Source organism: Pithys albifrons, chromosome 24 (genome assembly GCF_047495875.1).
Source record: "Pithys albifrons albifrons isolate INPA30051 chromosome 24, PitAlb_v1, whole genome shotgun sequence".
Classification (NCBI taxonomy): Eukaryota; Metazoa; Chordata; class Aves; order Passeriformes; family Thamnophilidae; genus Pithys; species Pithys albifrons.
Window position 1 is genome coordinate 3,660,633 of NC_092481.1, and position 22,492 is coordinate 3,683,124.

At 54.7% G+C, this 22,492-nt stretch overlaps 2 protein-coding genes and 1 non-coding gene across 9 annotated transcripts in view; all 3 read right to left on the reverse strand.

Annotated features, from left to right (window-relative positions):
* Window positions 1-4,107: 4,107 nt before the first annotated feature.
* Window positions 4,108-13,184, reverse strand: RCC1 (regulator of chromosome condensation 1). 3 transcript variants are annotated; one of them, XM_071576479.1, is made up of 14 exons: window positions 13,157-13,184; window positions 12,909-12,954; window positions 12,481-12,520; window positions 12,073-12,121; window positions 10,656-10,828; window positions 9,325-9,402; window positions 9,045-9,232; window positions 8,323-8,502; window positions 8,141-8,237; window positions 7,450-7,572; window positions 7,098-7,253; window positions 6,636-6,755; window positions 6,122-6,274; window positions 4,108-5,444 (listed from the first exon to the last, which is right to left on the reverse strand). In XM_071576479.1, exons 6-14 carry the CDS (start codon window positions 9,392-9,394, stop codon window positions 5,269-5,271), a joined length of 1,263 nt encoding a protein of 420 aa, XP_071432580.1. In that variant the 5' UTR covers window positions 9,395-9,402; window positions 10,656-10,828; window positions 12,073-12,121; window positions 12,481-12,520; window positions 12,909-12,954; window positions 13,157-13,184; the 3' UTR covers window positions 4,108-5,268. The 3 variants fall into 3 exon arrangements, with proteins under 3 accessions (XP_071432580.1, XP_071432581.1, XP_071432579.1); XM_071576480.1 differs by lacking the exons at window positions 10,656-10,828; window positions 12,073-12,121; window positions 12,481-12,520; window positions 12,909-12,954; window positions 13,157-13,184 and adding an exon at window positions 10,095-10,114; XM_071576478.1 differs by lacking the exons at window positions 10,656-10,828; window positions 12,073-12,121; window positions 12,481-12,520; window positions 12,909-12,954; window positions 13,157-13,184 and adding an exon at window positions 9,907-10,075.
* On the reverse strand, window positions 12,627-12,831 carry LOC139682549 (small nucleolar RNA SNORA73 family). The gene has a single exon (XR_011699649.1). It is a non-coding gene; the product is annotated as a small nucleolar RNA SNORA73 family (small nucleolar RNA).
* Window positions 13,185-13,467: 283 nt separating the features above from the next.
* The window catches only part of PHACTR4 (phosphatase and actin regulator 4), a 69,861-nt gene continuing 60,836 nt past the window's right edge, over window positions 13,468-22,492 (reverse strand). For all 5 annotated transcript variants that reach the window (XM_071576474.1, XM_071576476.1, XM_071576475.1 and 2 more), the window contains 8 exons: window positions 20,541-21,117; window positions 19,734-19,957; window positions 19,134-19,284; window positions 18,516-18,571; window positions 17,531-17,592; window positions 16,648-16,785; window positions 15,758-15,834; window positions 13,468-14,722 (listed from right to left, as the gene is read on the reverse strand). In XM_071576474.1, coding sequence (XP_071432575.1) covers window positions 14,707-14,722; window positions 15,758-15,834; window positions 16,648-16,785; window positions 17,531-17,592; window positions 18,516-18,571; window positions 19,134-19,284; window positions 19,734-19,957; window positions 20,541-21,117 — 1,301 coding nt within the window. In that variant the 3' untranslated portion in view covers window positions 13,468-14,706. The remainder of the gene's footprint in view (window positions 14,723-15,757; window positions 15,835-16,647; window positions 16,786-17,530; window positions 17,593-18,515; window positions 18,572-19,133; window positions 19,285-19,733; window positions 19,958-20,540; window positions 21,118-22,492) is intronic.

Consider the following 22,492-nt stretch of genomic DNA (forward strand, 5'->3'; position numbering starts at 1 on the left):
CTTTGTGCGTTCCCAGGGAAGGGGAAACCACAGAGCGCACAGGGTGGGTGTGAAATGCAGATTTCCAGCCTGGGGGAGTCTCTGGCCGGGCCAGCACCGCTCCAGGACCACTTCAGGACCCCTCTCCACCACTCAGGACCCTTCTCCACCACCCAGGACCCCTCTTCATCACTCCAGCACTCCTCTCCACCACTCCAGCACCCTTCTCCACCACTCTGGACCCCTCTCCACCACCCAGAACCCCTCTCCAACACCCAGGACCTCTCTCCACCACCCCAGGACCCTTCTCCACCACCCAGCACCCCTCTTCAGCACCCAACACCCCTCTTCAGCACCCAGGACCCTTCTCCACCAATCAGCACCCCTCTCCACCATTCTGGACCCCTCTCCACCACTCCAGGACCCTTCTCCACCACCCAGAACCCCTCTTCAGCACCCAGGACCCTTCTCCACCAATCAGCACCCCTCTCCACCATTCTGGACCCCTCTCCACCATTCTGGACCCCTCTCCACCACCCCAGGACCCTTCTCCACCACCCAAATCCCCGGCAAACTGGAGCCAGCACCGACTCCAGCGATTTCACAGCCCAGTTAAAGCAGCAGCTGAATAATGCAGCGACCTGTGCCAGCCCACGGGAGCTGCCACACACCTACCAGCCATTTCCAGGGACGTTGTCCAGCTCCAAATCACATTTTCTACTGCAGAAAACGCCCCTTTCCCTTTTTTTCCCAATACTTAACCCACCAAATAATGAACCCTGATGTATCAGGCTTTATTTTTACATGTGTGATTAATTATGACGCTGGTTTCTTTGTCTGCAGGTTTAGGCTTCCTTTGGAATTGCATTATTATGCAGATGGAAATGAGTGGATTTGGCTTTCCTTGGGAGGACATGGATGAGATCTCCCACCCTCCTCACTCTGAAACAGCCTGGGGTGTATCCAGGCTCTCAGCCCTGCAGAGATGATTGTCTTGCAATTCATCATTTAAAAGGGGGAAAAAATCATTATGAATAATTCCTAAGGGGTTTTTTTTCTCCTCCTTTCAGAGTTACAAATGCTCTCAATTTGTGGTTTTTTATTCCCTGAGCAAACGGGACTGGGAGGAACATGCAGGGAGGGAATGGGGATTGTGGGAGCCCAGGGACAGAGCCAGGATCCCCTTCCTCAGCTCCCGAGGGATGTCCTGAGCCAGGTGAAAAATTTTCCTTATTTTTAACTCGTTGTGACAGATGAACCAGAACTTCAGCAGTTTTGGGAGTGGGCAGAGACACCCACACATCATTTATTTCAGCCCAATTCCCGTCCCCAAGACTCCCAACACGCTCCCCTACCAGGAATCACACCAGATCATTACTTATTCCAGTTATCCAGGGATATTCTGGCCAGGTTCCAGCCTTAATGATGGGATTCAGGGAAGTGACACAGCCCAGTGCAATGGCCAAACTCTCTCTGTCGCTTGCAGAGCCATCATTAAAACCCAACACAGGCAGCTTGGCCATAATTAAAGCTCGTTTCCTCTTCCAGTCAGGAAAGGGAGAACAAGAAAACAACTCAGTATCCTCCAAACCCTCCTGAAGACGAAATTCCCTCCTGGCAGATCCTGCAGCACCACTGCATGGGTAGAATTTTTGCATCTAAAACAGCAACACATGTTTAAAAACCCACCACTGACACAACCCCCCCTCAAACAACACCCAAAGTGCTTTTATTCCTGGGTCAGAAGAGCCTCCCATCGCAGGGGCTCATTCTCTGTAGATGTTAAAGCCCCCGAATTCCACTTTCCCTGCTTTTGTCTGTAAATTAAAAGCCCTTTATGCACTTGCAGTGGCAACAGATGGGGATTGGGAATGCGGGAGTGGAGCTGCTCACCGGGACCCCCATCAGTGAGGAAGGGTCTGGAAGGGTGGGAAAACCACCCCGGACCGAGGCTGGAACCTGACACAGCCAGGGGTGCCCCCCAACCCTCCCACAGGACCCAAATTCCTCCTCCTCATCCCCCAAACGCCCCCAATTCACTGCACGAGCACAAAACCTCGTTAATGAGACATTTCCCTTTCCTCAATTAAGCTGTTTTCCTTCTCCCACCCTCTCTCTCCCTGCGTGGGGGCTCCTCCCTCCCCCAAATTTCCAGCAGTTTCCCACTGAGGTGTCACTCTGGCTCCCAAGACAACGGTGGCTGATTCATCAGCTCCGAATATTTTAAATCCTATTGTTCTCCCCAGCCCTTTTTTTTCCTCTCCATTCCTTGGTAATACCAACGGGCTCCCCATTCACAAGGGGATGTTTTCCCCTTCCCCAGGAGCAGGACCAGCTCCTCAAAACAAAGACTCCAACCAGCAGACAGGGAGTCATTGAATAGAATATTCCTTTAATTCAGCCGGCTGGGAATACAGGGAATAGTTCATAGTATATTTCCACTCTGTTACAACCTTTTGAGGGGTTTATACCGGGTAACTTTCCAAAGCTCCACCCAAAGATTTACCCCCTCCATGGGTGTCTTCAGAGGGCCTCTTGCTGTTCTTCCACGGAGCAACGTTGCCACCTGGTGTCCCATTTATTCGGGGAAGGGACACTGAGGGCTCTTTGCATCTTCCTCCTCACAGAGTCTTCCTCACGTGGGCAGCTTCTCTGGCATGTGTGATTAATTCCTGCAGACCTTTACCCTCCTGTGTGGTTGTTCCAGCTCCTACTTAGACACCTTCATTTTTCATTGGTTAATATAAATGTAGGTTGTTCCTGTCTTAAACAATTCTCTATTGAATTTACTCCTTGGCAGAAACAATCTTTATTGATTAAGTTCTATGAAGTGCATAACTTTTGTGAATTAGTTTCTTCCAGGTGCACTGCTCCAGAATTCTTTGGTTAGCTCAATGTTTCTATCTTCTTTTTGCAATATTTAACTGATTTAGGAGAAAATCAAATTATTAAAATACAGCTCTCTACAAGGGTCAGAGCCCACTAAATTCCTAAACTATCAGAGATAAAGGCATATCTCTCAAGGATGGGTAAGATCCTACTCCATCTGGGAATGATCTGGGGTTTGCCTGCAGATGGAGGAGGGAATTGCATCAGCTCCTGGCAGGATCCAGCACAGAAGGGACCACACAGGATGGCACCACCAGCCTGGTGTTCTTCCTGCTCCAAGGAATATCCCAAAACTGGGGCATGGATGCACAAACTTGCTCATCCTGGGAATGAACTGGGAGCACTGGGATGAGTGGTTTTGGCTCCCGGCTCCCAGCTCCCTGGAAGCTGAGGTTGGTTCTGGAAACAAGACATTCATGTTGAGCTGGGAATGAGGCCCAAGACAAGGAGCAGTTTCTCCATCAGATATCCAGGAGGAGCATCAAATGGTGATGGTCCCCAGGGAGCAGCACAGCCACGGGATTAGGGAACACTTGCCCACAGGGAGGGTGAATGATGGGCTCGATCCCTGGCAATAAAACATTCCCCATGGGCCCACATCCCAACTTTAGAGGGAAAGATAAAGCCTTTTGCACATTCAGGACTGTAACAAGAAAACATAAACGAGGCTGCCCCTGATTGTAAATCCCAGTTCATTCCACAGGGAGCTGCCGACAGCCCGAGCTGCTCCCAGAGACCAAATCCCATCCCTGGCCAGAGGCTCCTTAAGGGACTGACTCCTGCCCCAGTGCATTAAGGGTTAGCAGAGCCCTGGGCATGTGGGAATATGCCCCAGGCACACCAGGATGCGGGAATTTGCCCCGTTGGTGCCAGTCTCCATTCTGGAGCACACGATGTTCAGCTCAGCAGCTCCAGCTGTGAGCGCCAGGACCCTTCCAGCTGTGACCCTGGAGACCCAAAGACGCCGGGGTGGCCCGTCAGACGGGCAAGGAGCTGCAGGGTGACAGGGATGACACGGACCATCCCCTCTCCCTGTTCCCAGTTCTCCCAGTCCCACGGCCCAGCAGCTCCCAGCGCCTGCTCCTGCTGCCATCCCGCGGCCGTGTCCCAGCACTGCACGGGGACACGGGGACACGGGGACACGGCTGGGCCCGCGGCAGCACCCAGGGGTGGCCCTGCACCCCCTAAACCAGGGCAGAGGGCTGCCCACCCCTTCCAAACCACAGCGAAAGCCTGGGCTTATCAAAACTCAGTTTATTCCAAATGTTAAAAGATGACCAAGTTTTCTGTCCTTTCTGCCTTAATCGACCAAAATACATTTTCTTTTTAAAAAAAAATCTAACCCCTTCTGAACCATTGTACAATCCTAATGTCCCCCCATCCCACACCCCTCCCCTCCTATTGCTGCAATTTAGCTCTTTGCAGACCCCTCCTCACTCCAGGAACCTGGAAGGCACCTCCTGGAAGGGGAGAAGGGGGCAGGCCGGGCACAGGGAGCGAGACCAGTTGGATGAGGGAGGCGATGGTGGGAGGAGCCCCGTTATTCTGAGCGAGTCGATGCATAGCTGGGAGCTGCGTGTCTGCTCGGCGAGGCCCTGACAGCAAATGAAGCTCCTTCCTCAGCAAGGGAAAGAGAAAAAACTCAAAGAACTAAGTGCCCACCCGTGGGATGGATTTTGTTGGGTTTCCAAATGGAATGGGGAGGAGGGAAAGTGGCCAGGACTACTCCCAGGGTGGAGGGAGTGGGGAACCTGCTCCCAGCCTTGCTGCCTGGGGTGGTTTTGGTTCAGAACTGTGAGAGGTGGGAGGCAGGAGCCTCCCTTCCCTTTCTTTTCCAGCAGTCACAGTGTGCCAGGCATCATCCAGCAACATTCCCCCTCACCAGGCAGCATCTCCCCACTGGAGCTGGATGAAAGGACAGCCCTCCCTGGGAATGTTCCTGTGGGACTGAGATCCCCCTGGAACGAGCTCAGAGGGGTTTGGTGGGTGGCAGTGGACAAATCCAGGCCAGAGAGGTAAAGGATGTTGAGGTGAAGGGGCTGGAGGAGCACCCAGATGTGGAGAACATGCTCAGGGAGGCTGATGCCCAAACCTGACTGTGCAGTGAAGAACAAGACCCTCGGCTTTGCCAGGCTGGCTAATGTTAAAAACCAAGACAATAAGAAGTAGGAAACCCATCCAGGCACAGAATTGGGATCAGTTTAGGACCAAGCCGACCCGGGGAGCTGACAGAGCACCACGGGAAGACAAACACACGCTTGCAGGGAGAACACAGGAGCATCCCTGCTCCAGCCACACCAGGCCCGGCTCCGGGAGCCTCCTGCCCTCCCAGAGCTGGAAATCGTCCCCCTGAGCCGGGCGGGAGGGCGTGGGGGGTGTGTGGGCTGTGGTGCCACTTCATCAGCTCTGCTCCCGGTCCCTGACCAGCAGCACCGTGTGCTGCCCTCCGCTGGACACGGCCAGCACCCGCCGGTTCTCCAGCTGCTTCCCCGTCATCTCCACCGGGCTCCACACGTCGTCCTCCTCCCCAGTGCCCAGCTGGTAGTTGGTGCCCATTCCCCAGGCAAACGCTCGTCCTGCCACGGAGGGGAAGCAAGTTGTGAGTTCACGATGAAGTGGGAAGGGGATTCAGCACCAAAATGTAGAGGGATCCCAGCTTGGTCCTAAACTCACACCAGCTCTGTGCCCACTGTGCCCTCTGTGCCTGGATGGGTTTTCCACTTCTTGCCCAAAGCCAAGGGGACCCAGTACCCAAACCTAAGGGGATCCAACACGCAAACCCACAAGGACCCAGTACTGAAGCCCAAGGAAACCCAGGACCCAAACCCAAGGGCACCCAGCACCCCAAACAGTGGGTTTGTGTTTCAGAAACACAGGCAGGAGGAAGAAGAGCAGCACTTGCCACTTCCACAGTCAAGGCTGTTCCACCCCCTTTCTGGGAGAAAACCAAACCCAGAGCCCACTCCAAACCCCCCTTCCCACAGACACTGTGCATGGGCAGGTGCAGCACCAGAGCACAGAGGTCAGGCAGCAGTGGAGTTGGAGAACGGACAGTCAGGCCAACAAACCCCTCCTGGTCAACACCCTGTAACCAACCCTGTTGCCACGCGCCCACAGACGTATCTGAGCAGTTTTCCCACAGTGACCAGCACTAGGACCTGTCCTCCAGTCCAGCTGGCAGGGTGTGTGGAGCTGGATGGATGCAGGGTGGCCAGGATGGAGAGATGAGGGGCCCTCCCACCCCGGCACTCACCGTCACTGCTGACGGCGTATCCGACGGAGGCTCCACAGGCTACGGAGATGATGCTGGGGAGCTCAGGGATGACAGTGGGTATGCTCTTCTCCTCTGCCCCTGTGCCCAGGCCCAGCCGGCCGTACTCTGCCCTGCCCAGGCTGTAGGCTTTACCTGGAGCACAAGGAACACACAGGAGAGGTGACCTGAGGTGAGCAGAAGCTGCAGGTCACAGCCAGACACTCTGCCCAGGTCTGACTCCTGATGGAGCATCACTTGTCCCTACCACCCCCCTGGAACCCAACCAGGAGAAGCAGGATGTGTAGAGATCCTTGAGCTTCCCAAAATCAAGAACAGAGTTCACAGCTGACTCCAGGTCCCTGCAACCTCAGACCACCCTTGTTGCCTTGAACACTGAGGGCTTGGAGAGCTCCAGCACATCACTCTCGTCCCAACCCCACCCCAGCCAGGACGAGGGCCATGGGGTCCCTCTTGTCCTGCTGTGTGTGACTCCCCCTGTCCCTCTGCCACTCACCCTCGGAGTCGACGCAGACCGTGTGGTGCTGCCCACCAGAGAACCCGACCCAGGACTTGGTGGAGTTCTTGAAGCACGTGAGGTTCTGCGGGGAGAAGCAGGGCTCGGTGTCCTGGGTCCCTGCGGGGTGGGACGCACAAACCCGGGCGGATCAGGGCCATGGGCACACATGGCTCAGGCCAGGCTCCAGCACTGAGCCACCCACCCTGGGGCTCACCCCACCACACACCAACACAGCCCTCCCCACAAACCCTCAGATCAAATTTCTATTCAAACTCACTGGTTGCAGGGGCTGGGATCTAACCCAGAGGTATTTAAGGGTGAGCCCCCACCCCAATTTGCACCTCTGGTGTGTCCAGTGGACAGTTGGTGTCCAGGATTTGGGTACCCGGCAGCTTCCCCCACCAGGTCAGGGCAGCATGGGACTGGCAGGATATCTGGAGGGACAGAGGTGAAGCTCACCCAACTGGTGGTAGTTGGAGAGGCCAAATCCATAGATGTGTCCCTCCTGTGTGACAGCGAAGGTGAAATACGCCCCACAAAAGGCGTCCTGGAAGCGCATTTTGTTTCTTCTCCCTTTGCCTTTGACAGGGACGAGCTGGGGGACCAGCAGCCTCTCTGGGGACAGAAGACAAGGTGTTATAAAAGGATTAAAGATTTACACCCTTTCCCTGGATCTAAGGACCCAGCTCACTGCATTCAGGTCAGTGATTACACACAAGCCCTTGAGCACCAGGGACTGGGTCCCTTTGCTCCTCTGGAAAGGGCAGAGCTGGGGTCAAGGGATGCAGCTCCAAGAAGTAAAGCCACTCACGCAGCCCTTTGCGTCCTCCTCGGTTGGCAAAGAGCGCTGGCACTCTGCCCAGCTGGCCCTGCTCGCCACAGCCACACGTGTACAGGTCACCATCCAGCGTCAGCATCACCAGGTGGTCATTCCCTGGGAGAGGAGGGAAGGAGGAGTCATGGAGAGTTCAGCAAGCCCCAGGGGCTGAGATCCCACAGGCAAATCCCGGCTTGCTAGAACTGAGGTTACCGCGCTGGACACCTCGATGCCACTTGTGGCACAACTTAAACCCCCAGGATCAGGATCTCCCTCTTCCTGATCCCAGGAAACAGTTTCTCTGGGAAGGTTTAAGGACACAGGTGCCCTCCAACCTCCCCTGGGTCTTGGACAAGTTCCCTGGCCACTCAGCTCAGCTTCCCCAGGCCTCACAGCAGGCAAGTGCTGTGACCCTGCAGGGTTGTGGTCAGGGCCCTCTCACAAGGCATTTTACATCAGATCAGGTCAAACATTAACCTGATGTGTTAATCTGTCAGGGCAAAAACGTATGTTTGGGCTAAAATACACACAAGAGAAGAGCAAGCACACCCGTGCACCAGGCTTGGAGCTGCCAAGAGGGTGGAAAAGGTTGAAAAAAGGTCATAGGTCTTCTGGACCTTTGTTTCCCTGAGGGTTGCAACAGCCTCCTGCACCTGCCTGACCCCACACACCCCCCAGGGCTCACCTGAGACTATTTTAACAACAGGTGCATCGAGCTGGAGCAGCAGAGGAGTGGAGCTTGTCTTCATGGGCTCCAGCAGGCCAATCACCCCATTGTTATCCTGGGCAGAGAGACAGACACAGGGGTGTGAGTCACAGGAGCAGCTGCCAACAGCAGAGCTCCCAGTGCCCCAGGGCCCAGCATACCCTGAAGGAGCCCCACACGAAGACCCTGCCATCCTCAGTCAGTGCTGCCGTGTGACTGTCCCCTGCTGACACCTGCACCACCTTCTCCTGCAGCTCCACCGGCCCCGGAGAGGTCTCGGAACCCTCCTCGGAGGTGTCACGTCCCAGAGCGCCTTCATCGTTGCAGCCAAAGGTGTAGATCTGCAGATGGAGGGAGGGGTCAGGGTGGGGCCTGGGGGTGCAACAGGCTGAGTGTGGAGTCAGGGCAGACACACAGCAGGCCGAGTTATCATGGAATGGATTGGGTGGGAAGGCACTTTAAAGATCATGCAGTTCCAGCTTCCCAGCTATGGGCAGGGACATCTCCCACTGGCCCAGGTTGCTCCAACCTGGCCTCAGGCACTTCCAGGGGTGGGGCAGCCACAGCTTCTCTGGGCAACCTGTGCCAGGACCTCCCCACCCTCAGAGAAGAATTCCTTTCCAATATCCAATCCAAGCCTACTATCAGTGTGAAGCCACTCCCCCTTGTCCTGTTACTCTTGCCCAAAGTCCCACTCCAACTCTCTTGCAGGCTCCCTTCAGTTATTCCCTTCAACCCCCTAAAATTTTGGGGTCCATGTCAGACCACGCTCACCCCAGAGCTGGAACAAGACACGGGCAGAGCAGTGCCTGACTCCAACCCTCCCCTCCAGCACACACCCCAGAGCTCTCAGGGAAGCTCAGCCTCCCAGCACAGCACTCACCTTCCCTGTCTGGCTCAGGCACACCGTGTGCATCCCTCCAGCCTCCACCTGCACCATCATCTCTGGCAGAGTGACCAGGGCTGGCTTCTTCCTCTCCATGATGTCCTCACCGAGGCCCAGCTGGCCCACATTGCCCTGGCCCAGGGTCAGCACCAGCCCGGGCTGTGTGCAGTGCGATGGGTGGCTGACTGCGGGGAGAGAGAGCACGGGGGTAAAACCCTCCTGCTAGAGCTCATTCCTGGGGAAAGGGGAGGGGAAAACCTCCGGGGGTTATTCGTACCTTTAACTTTCTTCGTCTGCAGAGGATCTTCCTCAGGCACCGGGTTCTTGGTGCTGCGTTTCCCCGGCATCGTGGGACCTGTGGAGCAGAAACAGGGGTCACCCACGGGGCTGTCGCTGTTTGGAGTGTCCCCTCCTGCCTTTAAAGCCACTTGAGGGGCTGGAGACCGAGCTGGGATTTGAGCATCCATCCCTGCTCCCACTGTAGGGGAAAGCAGAGTTGTTGCTTGAGTGTTTTATCTGCCCTCTCTATCTTCATGCAAAGATTGAACACCTCTGCTTTTCAGGTCCGGCCACGTGTGGGGAGAAGGAAAAAGAACGGGAAAGGGGAAGGGAATGGAAAAGGGAAAGGAAAAGGAAGGGAGTGAGGGAAGGGCAAAGGAGAAAGGAAAGCAGGAAGGGGAAAGGAGAAAGGAAAGTGGGAAGGGAAGGGGAAAGGGGAAAGGGAAGGGAAGCAGGAGGGGACGAGGAGCCGGAGGCAGCAGCACCCCGCGGGCTGCCCTCACCCGGGCCGAGCCGAGCCCTGTCCCGCCCTCCCCAAGGCCCCTTCCCGCCATTCGAATTCCCCGCGCCGCCGCCTCACGTGGGGTCGCGCAGGCCTCGGGCCGGCCCGGCCCGTCCTTCCGCGGTCCGCCGCTGTCCCTGCGTGCCGCCCTGCCGCGCCGGGCCGGGCTGGGAGCCCCGCGGCCCCGCCGTGCCCGTGTGCCCATCGCGCCCGGCCCCTCTGCCCGCCCCGGCCCGGCCCGGCCCGGCCCCAGCGCGCGCACTCACCGCCCGCGCCGCCGACAGCACCGCCGCGCATGCGCCCAGCGCCGCGAGACGGCCGGCCGCGCGCAGCACCGCCCCCTGCCGGCCGGCGGGCACCGCCAACCCCGGGGGGGGCACACAGCGTGGGGACACGGGGACAGGACGGGGGGACAGGACGGGGGGACAGGACGGGGGGACAGGACGGGGGGACAGGACGGGGGGACAGGACGGGGGGACACGGGGACAGGGCAGAGGGACAGGGGGACAACAGGGACAGGACAGAGGGACAGGACGGGGGGACACGGGGACAGGACGGGGGGACGGAGGGGGGACACGGGGACAGGACAGGGGGACACAGGAACAGGACAGGGGGATAGACAGGACAGAAAAATAGGCAGGACAGAAAGAGGTGGCCCAGGAGAGGTAGGACAGGCCAGGTAGCTCGAGCAGGGCTGGCAGGCGTTACCCTCAGACGATCAGTTGCCCCGCAGACCAAAAATCCCTGTTGGAGCCAATAACCCGTCCCCGACTGGACCCCCCCCGGCCGCGCCTCCAGAGGGGCTGAGGGGCCAGAGCTGCTCTCACCTTTTCCAGCACCCCACTGCTGAAAATCCGCCTTCGTTCTGGACGTGGGAACCAGACTGGATTCCTTGGGGTGACGGGAGGACAGCAAACTTCCAAGTTTCCCCGTATCTAATGGCACGAATCTCTCCTCTCCCACCGGTTAATTCTGCTCCAGTTAAAATGAAAATCCAGCCCTGGGGATGTTCCAGACTGGCATTTAATGGCCCTTTTTGCTGGAACCAAGCTCGTGGCTGACTCACCACCAGCCTCAGCTGCTCACAGACCTCCCAGGGCCGGGGCCATCAGAAAACCCTTTTGGGGAGTATAAACATGGGATATTTGTTATCGCAGGCTCAAGCTGGATCCCTCCCGTGAGCAATCAACAACACCCACAATCTAACCCTTCCCCTGGGGTTTCACGGTTAGTGGCAGCACATCCAGGAAAACCCTGGAGGCTTTAACCAATCCACAGCACAACCTTCCGATAATCCACTCACTGGAATCGCTCCCCTTAAAAAAGGTGTAACAATTATACCCGAATCCTCCTCCCTCCCTATCCCCTTAGTCACCACCCCCAGAGTACAACCTTTATTTTACCCTTCTGGGTTAACCCTTGTTGATAAAGGTTTATGTGCAATATAATCCCAAACTGAACTGAAAGTATTATCTGCTCCTAGTCCAGCCCAACCCGGGTTTCTGCACCAACACCATCTGGAGAAGGACCACCACACAAAAATCTCACTTCTACAAAGGAGAGGCAACAGGAACATCAGGTTACTCTTATTAATATTCAGGGACTAACCAGCAGGACATCCACCAAGAAACACACACCAAGCCGAAGAAATTTAAGTTTTATTTCATTCTCCACCACAGCCAGGTACAGATTTAGACGCAGCACTGGGCAGGGATGGGTCACAGAACACACACACCAAGTCCTGCTCCCACCCACATCCTGTGAGCCGCCCCCCTCCCTCCCCCGCAGGATCAGCTTTCCCCGGAATGCCTTTGCAGCACGCGGCTGGATCATGTCATGTCTTCCCTGGCAGCAGGAATGACCCTCCGGATGGGCGTGTTGTTGGCAAGTCCAGGTCCACAGCAGAGCACGTGGGTTTTCTTTCCTTGCCCACGCCCTTTATCACCCCAAAAGCAGCTCCTTCCTGCTGGGCCACCTAATCCGGACCCTGCCCTTTTCAGTTGGCCCTTCAGCCAATCCTCTCTATGCACCCACGTGCTCAGCTCCAGGCCCTGCTCCATTGCTGCCCAAAATCCAGGAGCTGCACATCCCACCAGGAACGCACGTGGCCATTTCCCAGCACAATCACATGCTCTGAAAGCCACCAAGTCCAAGTATCCCCTGATTCCAGCCAATTAGTTCATGAACTGGCCATCAGGCACTACCCCGTTTTATTATTTGGGCTGATTCTCCCAAAATACTCACCCTTTCCCACTAAAAATGGCTGTTTCTTTGTCGTCACAGTCAGCAGTATCTGCAATAATTTAGGGAAAAAAGTTTAGGGTTTTTTTTTGCCACTTTATACGTAACACATGTAAGGCCTCATTGCATTTTTCATCTTCCGTAAGGATTTCTTTTTTCTTTACGAACGGAAATTTTTAGCTCTTTAAGATAGTCAGGAATTACTTTCCCCCTCCATACAACCCAAAAATGCAACAAAATTTTAAAAAAACCTATAACGTGTGAGCTAAACTTTGTTAAACAACAGCTATGTAGTCTGGATGGGAGTTTAATCACTTTAAGTCGATCTAATTGTGCCACGCGCAGCTTAGAAACAATTTAAACTTATTAACAGTATTTTTAAGCAAACAGATCACGTATTTAGACACTCACCTTCCAAAATAGCGCTGCAAACTCGTCTTAAACTTTACAACTGGAAATAAAAAAAAGGGAGTTTAAAGAAATTGCTCATGAGCTTCCTCTTGTTCCTGCTCTCCCCCCCAGCCCCCACGTGTCTCCCGGCCCACTCCGCGTGTCAGGAATGTTTCCTGCATGGTTTGTCTCCTCTGTAATGGCCCGGGGGCTCAGAGAAGCAGTAGGAATATGCAGGCTGCAGGCTCGGGGCCCGGCTTGTTCTCCAACGTCGTGGAACGGGACTGTACGTCTCGGGCCCGAGGGCCTACGCTCCCATGCGCCACACGGACAGAGCCGAGAGAGAGCAACTTCTCCGGATATCCACGTTGGGAGTGTGGCTTTTATTTTATTATAACCCCCAAACGCCCGAACACCACAGCACACAGACGTGGCCACACAATACTCACGTTAGTAAGAGCAGGGCAAGTCGGGCTGGGCAGGCGTCGGTGCAACCTGTGGGAGAGAAAGAGAAGGCCGTGAGGGGCCGGTGGAGGCGAACCCGCTGAGCCCCCCGCCACGAGTAACTCAGAGGGATGTGGCGTCCCTACAGCTGGCTGCGGGCAGCAGAGGGCTGCGTGGCCGCGGGGACTCCACGCCACAGCGAAAGCGTGACTAAAAAGAGCACAACAAGCGGGTAGGACGGAACCAGACATACCTGCACACGCTTTCGCTTCCCAGCGAGAAAGAGACAGAGGGCCCCTGCGCAACGCTATTTATAGAGCGTAAGGGGCGGGGCCTATGCGCGCGCAAACGGGGCGGAGCTAAACCATATATGGGCACGAAAGGAGAAAGGGGCGGCGCCACAGGGGCCAGAGCGGGGCGGCGCCTGCGCAGTGAGGGGCGCAGCCGTTGGCGCGAAAAGCCGCCCCCTCAGGGAGGCGCCGCCATGTTGGACCCGCCCCCCCCCCCTTTCCCTTCCCCTTCGGACCCCCGCGGTTAAAACACGACCACAGAAACGAGTTTGGGTTTGGTTGGGTTGTTTTTGGTGTTTTTTTACAAAAAAAATTTCCTAAAATACTTTTATTCCGTAGTTAAAATCTGTTGCTGAGGAGACTGATATACAACGCAATGGGTTTAGTCTACAGGTGACTGTACAAGGGGGGAGCGGTGAGGGAAGAGCCCTCGCCATGTCGGGTCACGTCTGTGAACAAGGCAAAGTCCTTCTCTCCATTCCCACACTCTCCTCCCTCACAAGTGGCATCTCACACATGGTTTAGGTTTTGTGCATAATACAGCAGTGGCCTAGACCAGATTTGTTTTGTTTTTTAAACCCCCCATATTTAGGAAGAACTTCTTTCAGAAGAGAAATATCCTCTTTTTAAGGTCACTTTTTAAACCTCTTCTTCCACTCCATTCGACCCACACAGTGAAATTTATCAAGTTTCCAGTAGGTTTAGCTGTAAAAATGAGAAAAAGGCAAGTTTTCAACCCTGATTTGGGAGAGTAAAAAACATCTGAGAGGAAGCCACAATAAAAAGGATCAACTCCTCTCACCGTTTCCCCAAATTAAAAAATTTTAAAAAGGCAACAGTCATTTTCCTGGTTCTGTAATTGGTTAAACAAGCCTAGATATCTCAAGATCTGTTATTAACATCACAGCGAGTGTGAGAGGGTGGGGAGGGAATGTTTTATACATCTGTGGGGTTTTTTGTGTTTTTTGTGACTTTTTTTACAAAAAAAGATGCAGCATATGTTAATACCTATACAGTTCCCTTCCAGCACAACAAACCCTTGGTCAGTAGTGATTGAGGACACGACAGAGACGAGCAAAACCTCAAAAAACAACGAGTGATGTGTGCCAGGTTTGTCTGTACACAGCTAATATACACACGGTGCTTCCAGCACATCCTCTCCTCAGCTTCCCAGAGCTGCCTTTTTTTTTGTCTTTTCATCCCCTTCCTCATGGAAAAGAGGAGGGAATTGCATCCCAGGAAGGAGTCTGTTCCCCCGGGCACGGTGTCCTGGCAGGGTTATTGCTGAGCCACGCGAGGTACAAGTGTCAGTTCCAGCCTGATGGCACGAGAGACGAGTTTGTTCCAGTGAAATGCTACATTCAGACAGGACTCCCCTTCCCTGGCCCAAAGCCCTTTTGTGGATATGGTTTGGAAGGCAAATCGTGGAAGAGCCGGGAATTCCACCCTCGCTGTATTGCCTTGGAGAGGGACGCAGAGAACTTCAGGCCTCTCTTGCTCCCTTCTTGGAAGGTTATGGTCGGTGGTACCTGAAAGCCAAGTGGAAAATCTGAGTGTGACCAGGTTGAATGGTTACCCAGGCACTCCAGATGGCCAAAGAGGGTAAATGGAATTATCTCAGAACCCCCAGGGAAGCTGTGAACATCAAAGGATTTCACCTCTGCAAACACTCCACCTCACAAAGATGGAAGAAAACTACTGAAGGGAAGTTCTGGCCTGGTGGGGGTTGGTCTCTTCTCCCAGGCACTCAGCAATAGGACAGAGGGGCACAATGGGCTCAAGCTCTGCCAGGGGAAATTGAAGTTGGAGATCAGAAAAGAACTCTTTGCAGAGAGAGTGCTCAGGCATTGGAATGGGCTGCCCAGAGAGGGGGTGGATTCCCCATCCCTGGAGGTTTTTCAACTGAGCTTGGCCGTGGCACTGAGTGCCATGATCTGGTAAAGGGGACTGGAGTTGGACCAAGGGTTGGAGTTGATGATCTCAGAGGTCTTTTCCAACCTAATCAGTTCTATGATTCTGTGATTCTGTGGATGTGGCACTGAGTGAGAATCCACCATGTCTTGATCCAACCCCACTGTGAGCACCAGCCCAGGGCACTCTGTGCCCCACTCTGTGCCCTGGGCTGGTGCTCACAGTGGGGTTGGATCAAGGTTGGACTTGATGATCTGGGAAGTCTTCCAATCCAATCGATTCTATGAAAATAATCACTTGGGCCACAATTCACAGGTGACTTCCCAGATAATATCCCAGCTCATTACCAAGGTGCTGGTGGCTGTGCCTGGCCCCACAAAAGACCACTCCAGCTGCAAGGTCACACTGGTTTCAGATGGATCTCAAAACAGCCACTGGTCACTTTGAGCTCCAGGGTGGGAAGCCCCAGTTTAAGCAAAAAAACCCCCACTTTGTGCCTGCTACTGGTCCAGTCACCCCTCACCAGCAGGACAGATACGGACATTAAATCACCAATTGCTACACACTCGATTTTTCTGAGCTTTCAATGTTTGCCCCCTGCAGCAGAGCTCTGACAGCTCCAACAAGACTGAAACTCCGAGTAAGGTTCTCACCTCGTGAACTGCTTGCTCTCCTCGTGCACTTCCATTTCAGAGCTCTTAAACTCATTCAGCTCCTTCCTGATGGCCGCCTGCACAGACAGGGAGATTTGTTTGGTAAAGGAAAGGGCTCAGATTGCAGTGGCCACCCCACCTTTGGCAGTTCGTTCACACTAAACAGAATTTAATCTGCCCCACCTCCTGCCCCTCAGGGCTGGGCAGTCCCACAGGTGGCCAGGGAGAGGAAGGACAGATGGTTCCCTGCCAGGTTCTTGCCTCAGCCTGCAAGGAACCACATTCCTCTGACCCATGTCCTGCATACTTGGTGTGTCCAGAGAAGGGAACGGAGCTGGGAAGGGGTTGGAGCAGCAGGAGGGGCTCAGCGTGGAGAAAAGGAGGCTCGTGGGGACCTTCTGGCTCTGCAATCCCTGACAGGAGGGGGGGAGCTGGCTGGGGTCAGGCTCTGCTCAAGGGAACAGGGACTGGAGGAGCAAAAACCTCAAGTTGCACCAGGGGAGATTTAGATTGGATTTTAAGGAAAATTTATTCACCAAAAGGGTTGTTGAGTCCTGGCAGAGGCTGCCAAGGGCAGAGAACTCACCATCCCTGGAAGTGCTCAAAAAACCATGTGGATGTGGCACTTGGGGACATGGTGAACATGGCAGTGCTGGGTTAACATTTGGATTCAATAGTCTCAGAGGACTTTTCCAGCCTTATTAATTCCATGATTCTGTGATTCTTACTCAGAGGCCAGGCTGGCCTGCAGACTGTGCCCACCTAGGAGCTGGGACAGCACACTGGGGTGAAGGGACACTGGTGGTGCTCGGGGTGGGGGCAGAGGGAAAGATGAAGAGGTGAAGTAAGAGGAACAGAGCAGATCTTGGGGCCAGGACACTTCCTGTTACCTTGTCTGCTGGAGTCAGCTTTGTCCACGGCTTATCCGCCCGCCGGTCGTAGTCCTGAGCGTCTGTTACTTCCACGTATTCGTTAAACCTCAGGATCTTCCTGGCCTGCAGCTCTGCCACTGTCGGCCTCTGGCTAAGCTGAGCACCAGCAAGAACAAAGGAGGTTACTCTGAGCCTTTTCCATGGAGCAGGTCAGGACTAAGCACCCCGATCAAATCTAAAACCAGTTTCCTCACTGGACCTGAGCCACAGACACTCCCAGGTCCTGCTCACATTCTGCAAGGGAACAGGCCCTTACAGACTGGATATTCCCATTTGGATCACAAGGCCAGGATAGGGCAGAATCCAGGCCACACTACCATGGAGAAGGAAGACACAGAAAGCTTTGGGAACAGCTGTTAAAAGGTGAGCCCTGCATGACACCCCTCAACTCATCCCCAGCAACGGCAACACTCCCATTTCACACCCACAGGCCCTGGGGAAGCTTTTCCCAGCCATGAGTAACAACCCCAAGTAACCTGAATGTAACAGCTAAAAGCAGCTGTTGCTCCCACTCCGCTGTTACTTTAGAAATGAGGTTTAGGGAGCCTGGTGTGAGTCGTGGCCGCTGAAGAACTGTGTTAGAGCAGAAAGGTTTGCTGTCCTGGCAAGTGCCAGGTGCCCAATTTAGTTCTCATCTCTCTTGTTACGCTCGCTGCCAGCTCAGATCTGTCACTGACAACGGTGCCAGCGGATCACCATGGGTGACAGCCCACGTTCCAGAGCCCCTGCAGCCCGAGGGCACTGGGGACACTTACACAATGGCCCCGTGACTTCCCTCCCAGCACGGTGCCCACTGCCACCAGCCCTGCCAGGTGGCTGTCACCACGGGGGCCAGCAGTACCTTTCTGGTGAGCCGGCGCTTGATCTCGCGCTTCTCAGCTTGACGGTCAGCTTCATTTTTCGCTGCCAAGGGGGAAGAAAATACATTTTTCATGTAAGCATCGTGCTTTGAAAAGGGCTTTCTGGGCTTGAACAAAGCAGAGTGTCGAGCTGGATTGGATTATCCACAGATCTGAAGGCTCGCCGTGGTGTGTCTGTGCTTAGGACAGGCACAGAGCACAGCCCCACTCCACAGTCACCTCCTGGACTGGCAGGGGCCATATAGCCCTTAAACAGCACCAGTGACTCATTCTCATGTTAAAGATTAATGCTCACATTGCCAAAATACATCCCAGCCACTCTGCAGCTCCTCCCCAAAGCTATTAGAGTTTAAAAGAAAGTAACAGCACAGATAAATATTTGAAATGGAAACTTCCTGAACTGACATTTCCCTTTCCTCATGATGTTTATTTAAAACTGTTGCAGAACAAGATATGGCCAAGAGAAACAGCCCTGACTGAGCGATGCACTGCTGCTTTTGGGATCATGCAATGCAATGCTGTAATGTCTGGACCACAAATGAAAGTCCAGCCCAAACAAAAACACCTTTCACAGTCCTTGCTGGGTAAAAGGAGAGTCTGAACCAGTTCACACACTCCTCCCTGGGGTGCCCAGCAGGGAACAGGCATCACAGAATGGTTTGGGTTGGAAGGGACCTCAAAGATCACCAGTTCCACCCCCATCATGGGCACCAACACCTTCTACTGTCCCAGGCTGCTCCAAGCCCTGTCCACCCTGGCCTTGGTCACTTCCAGGAATGAGGCAGCCACAGCTACTGTAGGAAATCCATTCCAGGGCCTCACCACCCTCACAGGCAACAATTTATTCCCAAAATCTAATCTAAATCTTTTTCAGCTTAAAACCATCCCCTTGATAAGCTAAGATATTAAAGGCAAGCTTGTTGTATTTCTCAGGCCCACCAGGGAAGTGTTGGAAGTGTTACTCACGCTGCAGGATGTTCCTCTGCTCCAGCTCTTCTGCTGTGGGTCTCTGGCTCAGTCGCCTGAAAAAAAGTGTGACAAATGTATAATGTTGTATCTGGTCAGTCCTCAGCAAGGGATGAAGGACACACTGCCTGGTTTCCCTGCTCTGGAAAGCCTCCTCCACACCCCTCACTCACCAGTGGGGATCACTGCTGCCCTGTTTTATGCTCTGCTCCACTCAAACAGCTGCTCAGCCACTGGCACAGGTTTGGGAGGGACTATGGACTCTCACAGGGAGCTCAAGCAGAGACCAAAGCCTGGACCAGGTTCATCCACCACCAGTAGCCACCCTGCACCCATCCACACCTTTCTACACCATCTGAATTTTACATTTCTGTAGCCCTTGACATTTTGCAGTTCATTTAATCTCTGGTAACAGGCCTGTGTCAGGGGGTATTGCTCAGCTCCAGGAGGAGCTCCCAACTTTCTAACCAGGAAGGAACAACAACACTGAGCCTCCCAGCCCTGCTCCAGCTGCCGTGCCCAACCACCCACCCTATTCCAGCACAGGCTGCTTAGACAAGGCACCAGCTTTGCCCAATCCCACCGTGCACAGACAGAACACCCTCTTTGTTCTCATACCTGATGAGCGTTGTCCCGATCTGCTGCCGGATCTCGTTCCACTCCTCCTTGCTCTTCCGAGGGAAGACAACCTTCTCCTCCTGCGGGGTGGTGGCGTTCCCCAGCTTTATAGCCAGCGTGTCTTTCCTCTTCACTTTGTTGGCCAAGGTGCCTGCAGGGAGGGAGAGCAATGAGAAGCAGCTCAAGGCCACAGAGCCTGAGCACAGCAACTCCAGCCGCGATCCCTGGCAGCTGTGCTATCCCTGAGGGAGAGCTGTCCCCTCTCCTTGTGCTTCCTGAGCTCTGCACTGCACAGCAGCGTCCAGCACGCCTGTGTGACGCCACATGCTCACCTAAAGCTGTCCCACCTGAGGGGCTGGGACAGCACAGGCTGGTGCAGGAGCCATCTGCAGCTGGAGGAGTGCACTCAGCAGGTGAGAGCACAGGTTTGGCTGCAGAGCCTTGGAAAAAGCGAGGCAGAGGACATGTGGTACATCATGAAACCAAGAACCAGCTGCTTTGAAGCGCTGTAGGAACCAGCTCTTTGATCCAGATCTCAGTACAGCCAGGCATGGGTTCAGCAGAGAAATAAAAAAGCCAGCTGCAGTGTCAAAGCCTTACTGTTATGGCTTTCATCTTCCTCCTCATCCTCGTCATCTTTGTACAGGATGGGCCCCTCCGAGTCAGAGTCGCTCATCCCTTCATCTCCTTCCTGCTCCTCTGGCAGGACCTGGGGCACCGGTTTGGGGATGACTGTGACAGATGGCACATCTCCAATATATACACGATGACCCAAATTCTGCTCCTCTTCCTGGTCATCTTCTTCCTCTTCCTCATCGTCTGGACTAACGAGAAGCACACTATTACACCTCTTAACCCACAGCACAGGGGTTGGGGAATATCCCTCAAGGGAGCCCAGGAGCCAGAGGTGCAAGAGCCACCCCAGGATCCTGCACTGTCCCCTCTCTCCAAAGCACAGGGAGCTCTGGCAGAGGAAATGCCAGGGGCAGGTTCTTCAGAACCAAACAGCCCCTTGACCCCACTGTTTTGGGTCTTGCAGGTTCAGCTCTGCTGTAACAACACAGCCCTTTTCCCACTTCAGTTTTGCAAAATGAAAGGCTGAGGAAGGCCACAAGTGGATGGAATCCAGGACCTTGTTTTGTCTTGGTGCAATTAAAGACAGGCCAGGCCTGGTTTCCTGGCATCAGCCTGCGTTTGCTGTTTGGAACCCATTTCCCTTTGTGAGCAATGAAATCCCAGAACCAGGGGTGGTTTCACCAGCAAGTTGTTCTGGCCCTTCCTTAAGAGCCTGAAACACAGATGTGGCCAAGAGGGAAAGCGATTTCAGCAGAGACACGAGCCCCGCCCAGAGCCCTCCTCACCACCACAGGCTCCAGGAGAGCCAGCACACACACACAGGGTACTCACACTTTGAGCATCTCGATGGTGACAGGCAGGGACTTCGTCCTGCCCAGGGTGCCGTTGTCATCCCCGAAGCCGTCGTTCTCAAAGAGCAGGGAGTGAGCCCTGTGGGACCCCTCGGGGGGCGGCGTGACGGGCAGGGGGCTGTTCAGAGCCTGCTGGATGCGGATGTGCAGCGGGAGCTGGGGCAGGCGAGGCAGCACGGGGGGCTCACCAAAGCCTTGCTCTGCCGTCCGCCTGGACACTTCCACAGACCTGAACTCTTCAGGGGGAGGAGGAGTCTCATTGGGCAGGTCCAGTGAGCGTGGGGGGTCCAAGATGGGCGTGGGGGTGGGCAGGGGCGTGCGTGGGGGCTCGGGGGGCACATGTGTGGGCAGGGGCGGCGAGGGGGACGGCGGGGGGTGAGCCGAGGGCATGTGCAGTGGGATCGGTGCCGGGCGAGTCGCTGTCCCCATCCTGTCGTTGAGGGGCTTGGAGGGGACAACCTCGGACGTGTTGTTGGGCAGGAGGCCTCTCTTCGGGGGCAGAGGAGGGGAAGGCTTGGACAAGGCGGTACCGCTGTTCATTGCTTGGGAAAGTTCAGCTGGAAATAAAAACCACAAAAGCCATGATGTTTAACAGGGAATTTTCCAGATACCCTTCAGCAGTGTGGAATAAGCACAGGCAATGCTGAGCCTTGGACTAAGCAGACTCTGCTGCTTTTTACTGGAACACGGTGCCAGAAATAACCAAGTTGCAAGGCTCTAGTTTGTCCTTCCTGCAGCAAAGGTAAGACTTGGGAGAGCAGCCAAAAACAAGCAGGCTGGGAGAGATCCTGCTGCTTTGGAGAGAGAGGAATGGCATCAGCCCTCAAGTGACAGCACTGTGAGCCCACCCAGGAATGGCACTTTATGTGTATGTGGGCACTTCATGGCTGTATTTACAGCAACAAAGAAATCTGATACATCCAGGACAACCCAGGCTCCAGCTGGTTTAACAGCTCCCCTGCACATTAAAGAACTTTTTGAGAAGTCTCAAAAAGTCTTAAAGTCCTACGTCTTGCTGAAAGGCAAAGGTCAGCAGAGCTGAAGGCAACAATGTGCTCTCCCCACTGCCACTCACCCATCAGACCCAGCCTGAGAACACCCTGCTGCCAGCACCTCCTCAGGGTGAGATTCTGCTCTTCTCCCTCTGAGCTCCATTCCTTAATTCTCATATAAACCACAAAATAACCAGCAAAACTTCCCAAAATACCTAAAAGCCTTGAATCTATGTATCTGCTGTGTGAAATGGAGACATGGGAAATGCCTGCAGTGGGCAGCCTAGGGAAGAAGTCGCACCAGTGAAGACACTGCTCTTGCTTTAGGAGTTTGCAGCCTTTAACATCCACATACCCAGGGTTTTTGGGGCTTGGAAAGGCTTTGCCTGAAGCGGATGAGACTTGCTGCTCATCGCTTGGAGCGGGTGTTGGTGACACATCCATGTGCTCAGCACGGAGCAGCAGCGCAGGCACCACGAGAGGGTGCTGCGAGCAGGAGCGTTTCCAGAGATAAGGCCACATAGCTGGAGAGAGGTGGGCACATTTTTGGGATGTTTAGCATTTTCAGACTTTCCCCTTGTAGATTAAGGGCCAGATTGTGCAAAACACGGAGAGCCCTCAGCTCCAGCCCAGGGGACTCCAGTGTCTCCCGAGCAGCGCTCGAAGCCTGGGGGAAGGACAGAATTTGAAAGGGAGAGACAGAAAGGGGCTGGGAGCTGCTTGGAGCAGCCAGTGCAACAGACCCGGTGCCCAAGCTGGCACAGCCCCTCCCTTGTGATGTGCACCGTGGGCAGAGCCGGTGCTCCAGCTCAGGCTGTGCTGCCTCTCGCTCCCTAAACCTGCCAGGAGCACCAAGCCCTGGGGCTGCTGCCAAGCCCTGGGACAGCAGGATGGCACCCTGTTTGTTCCCTGCTTGCTTGTTCAAGCTGCTGCCGATTAA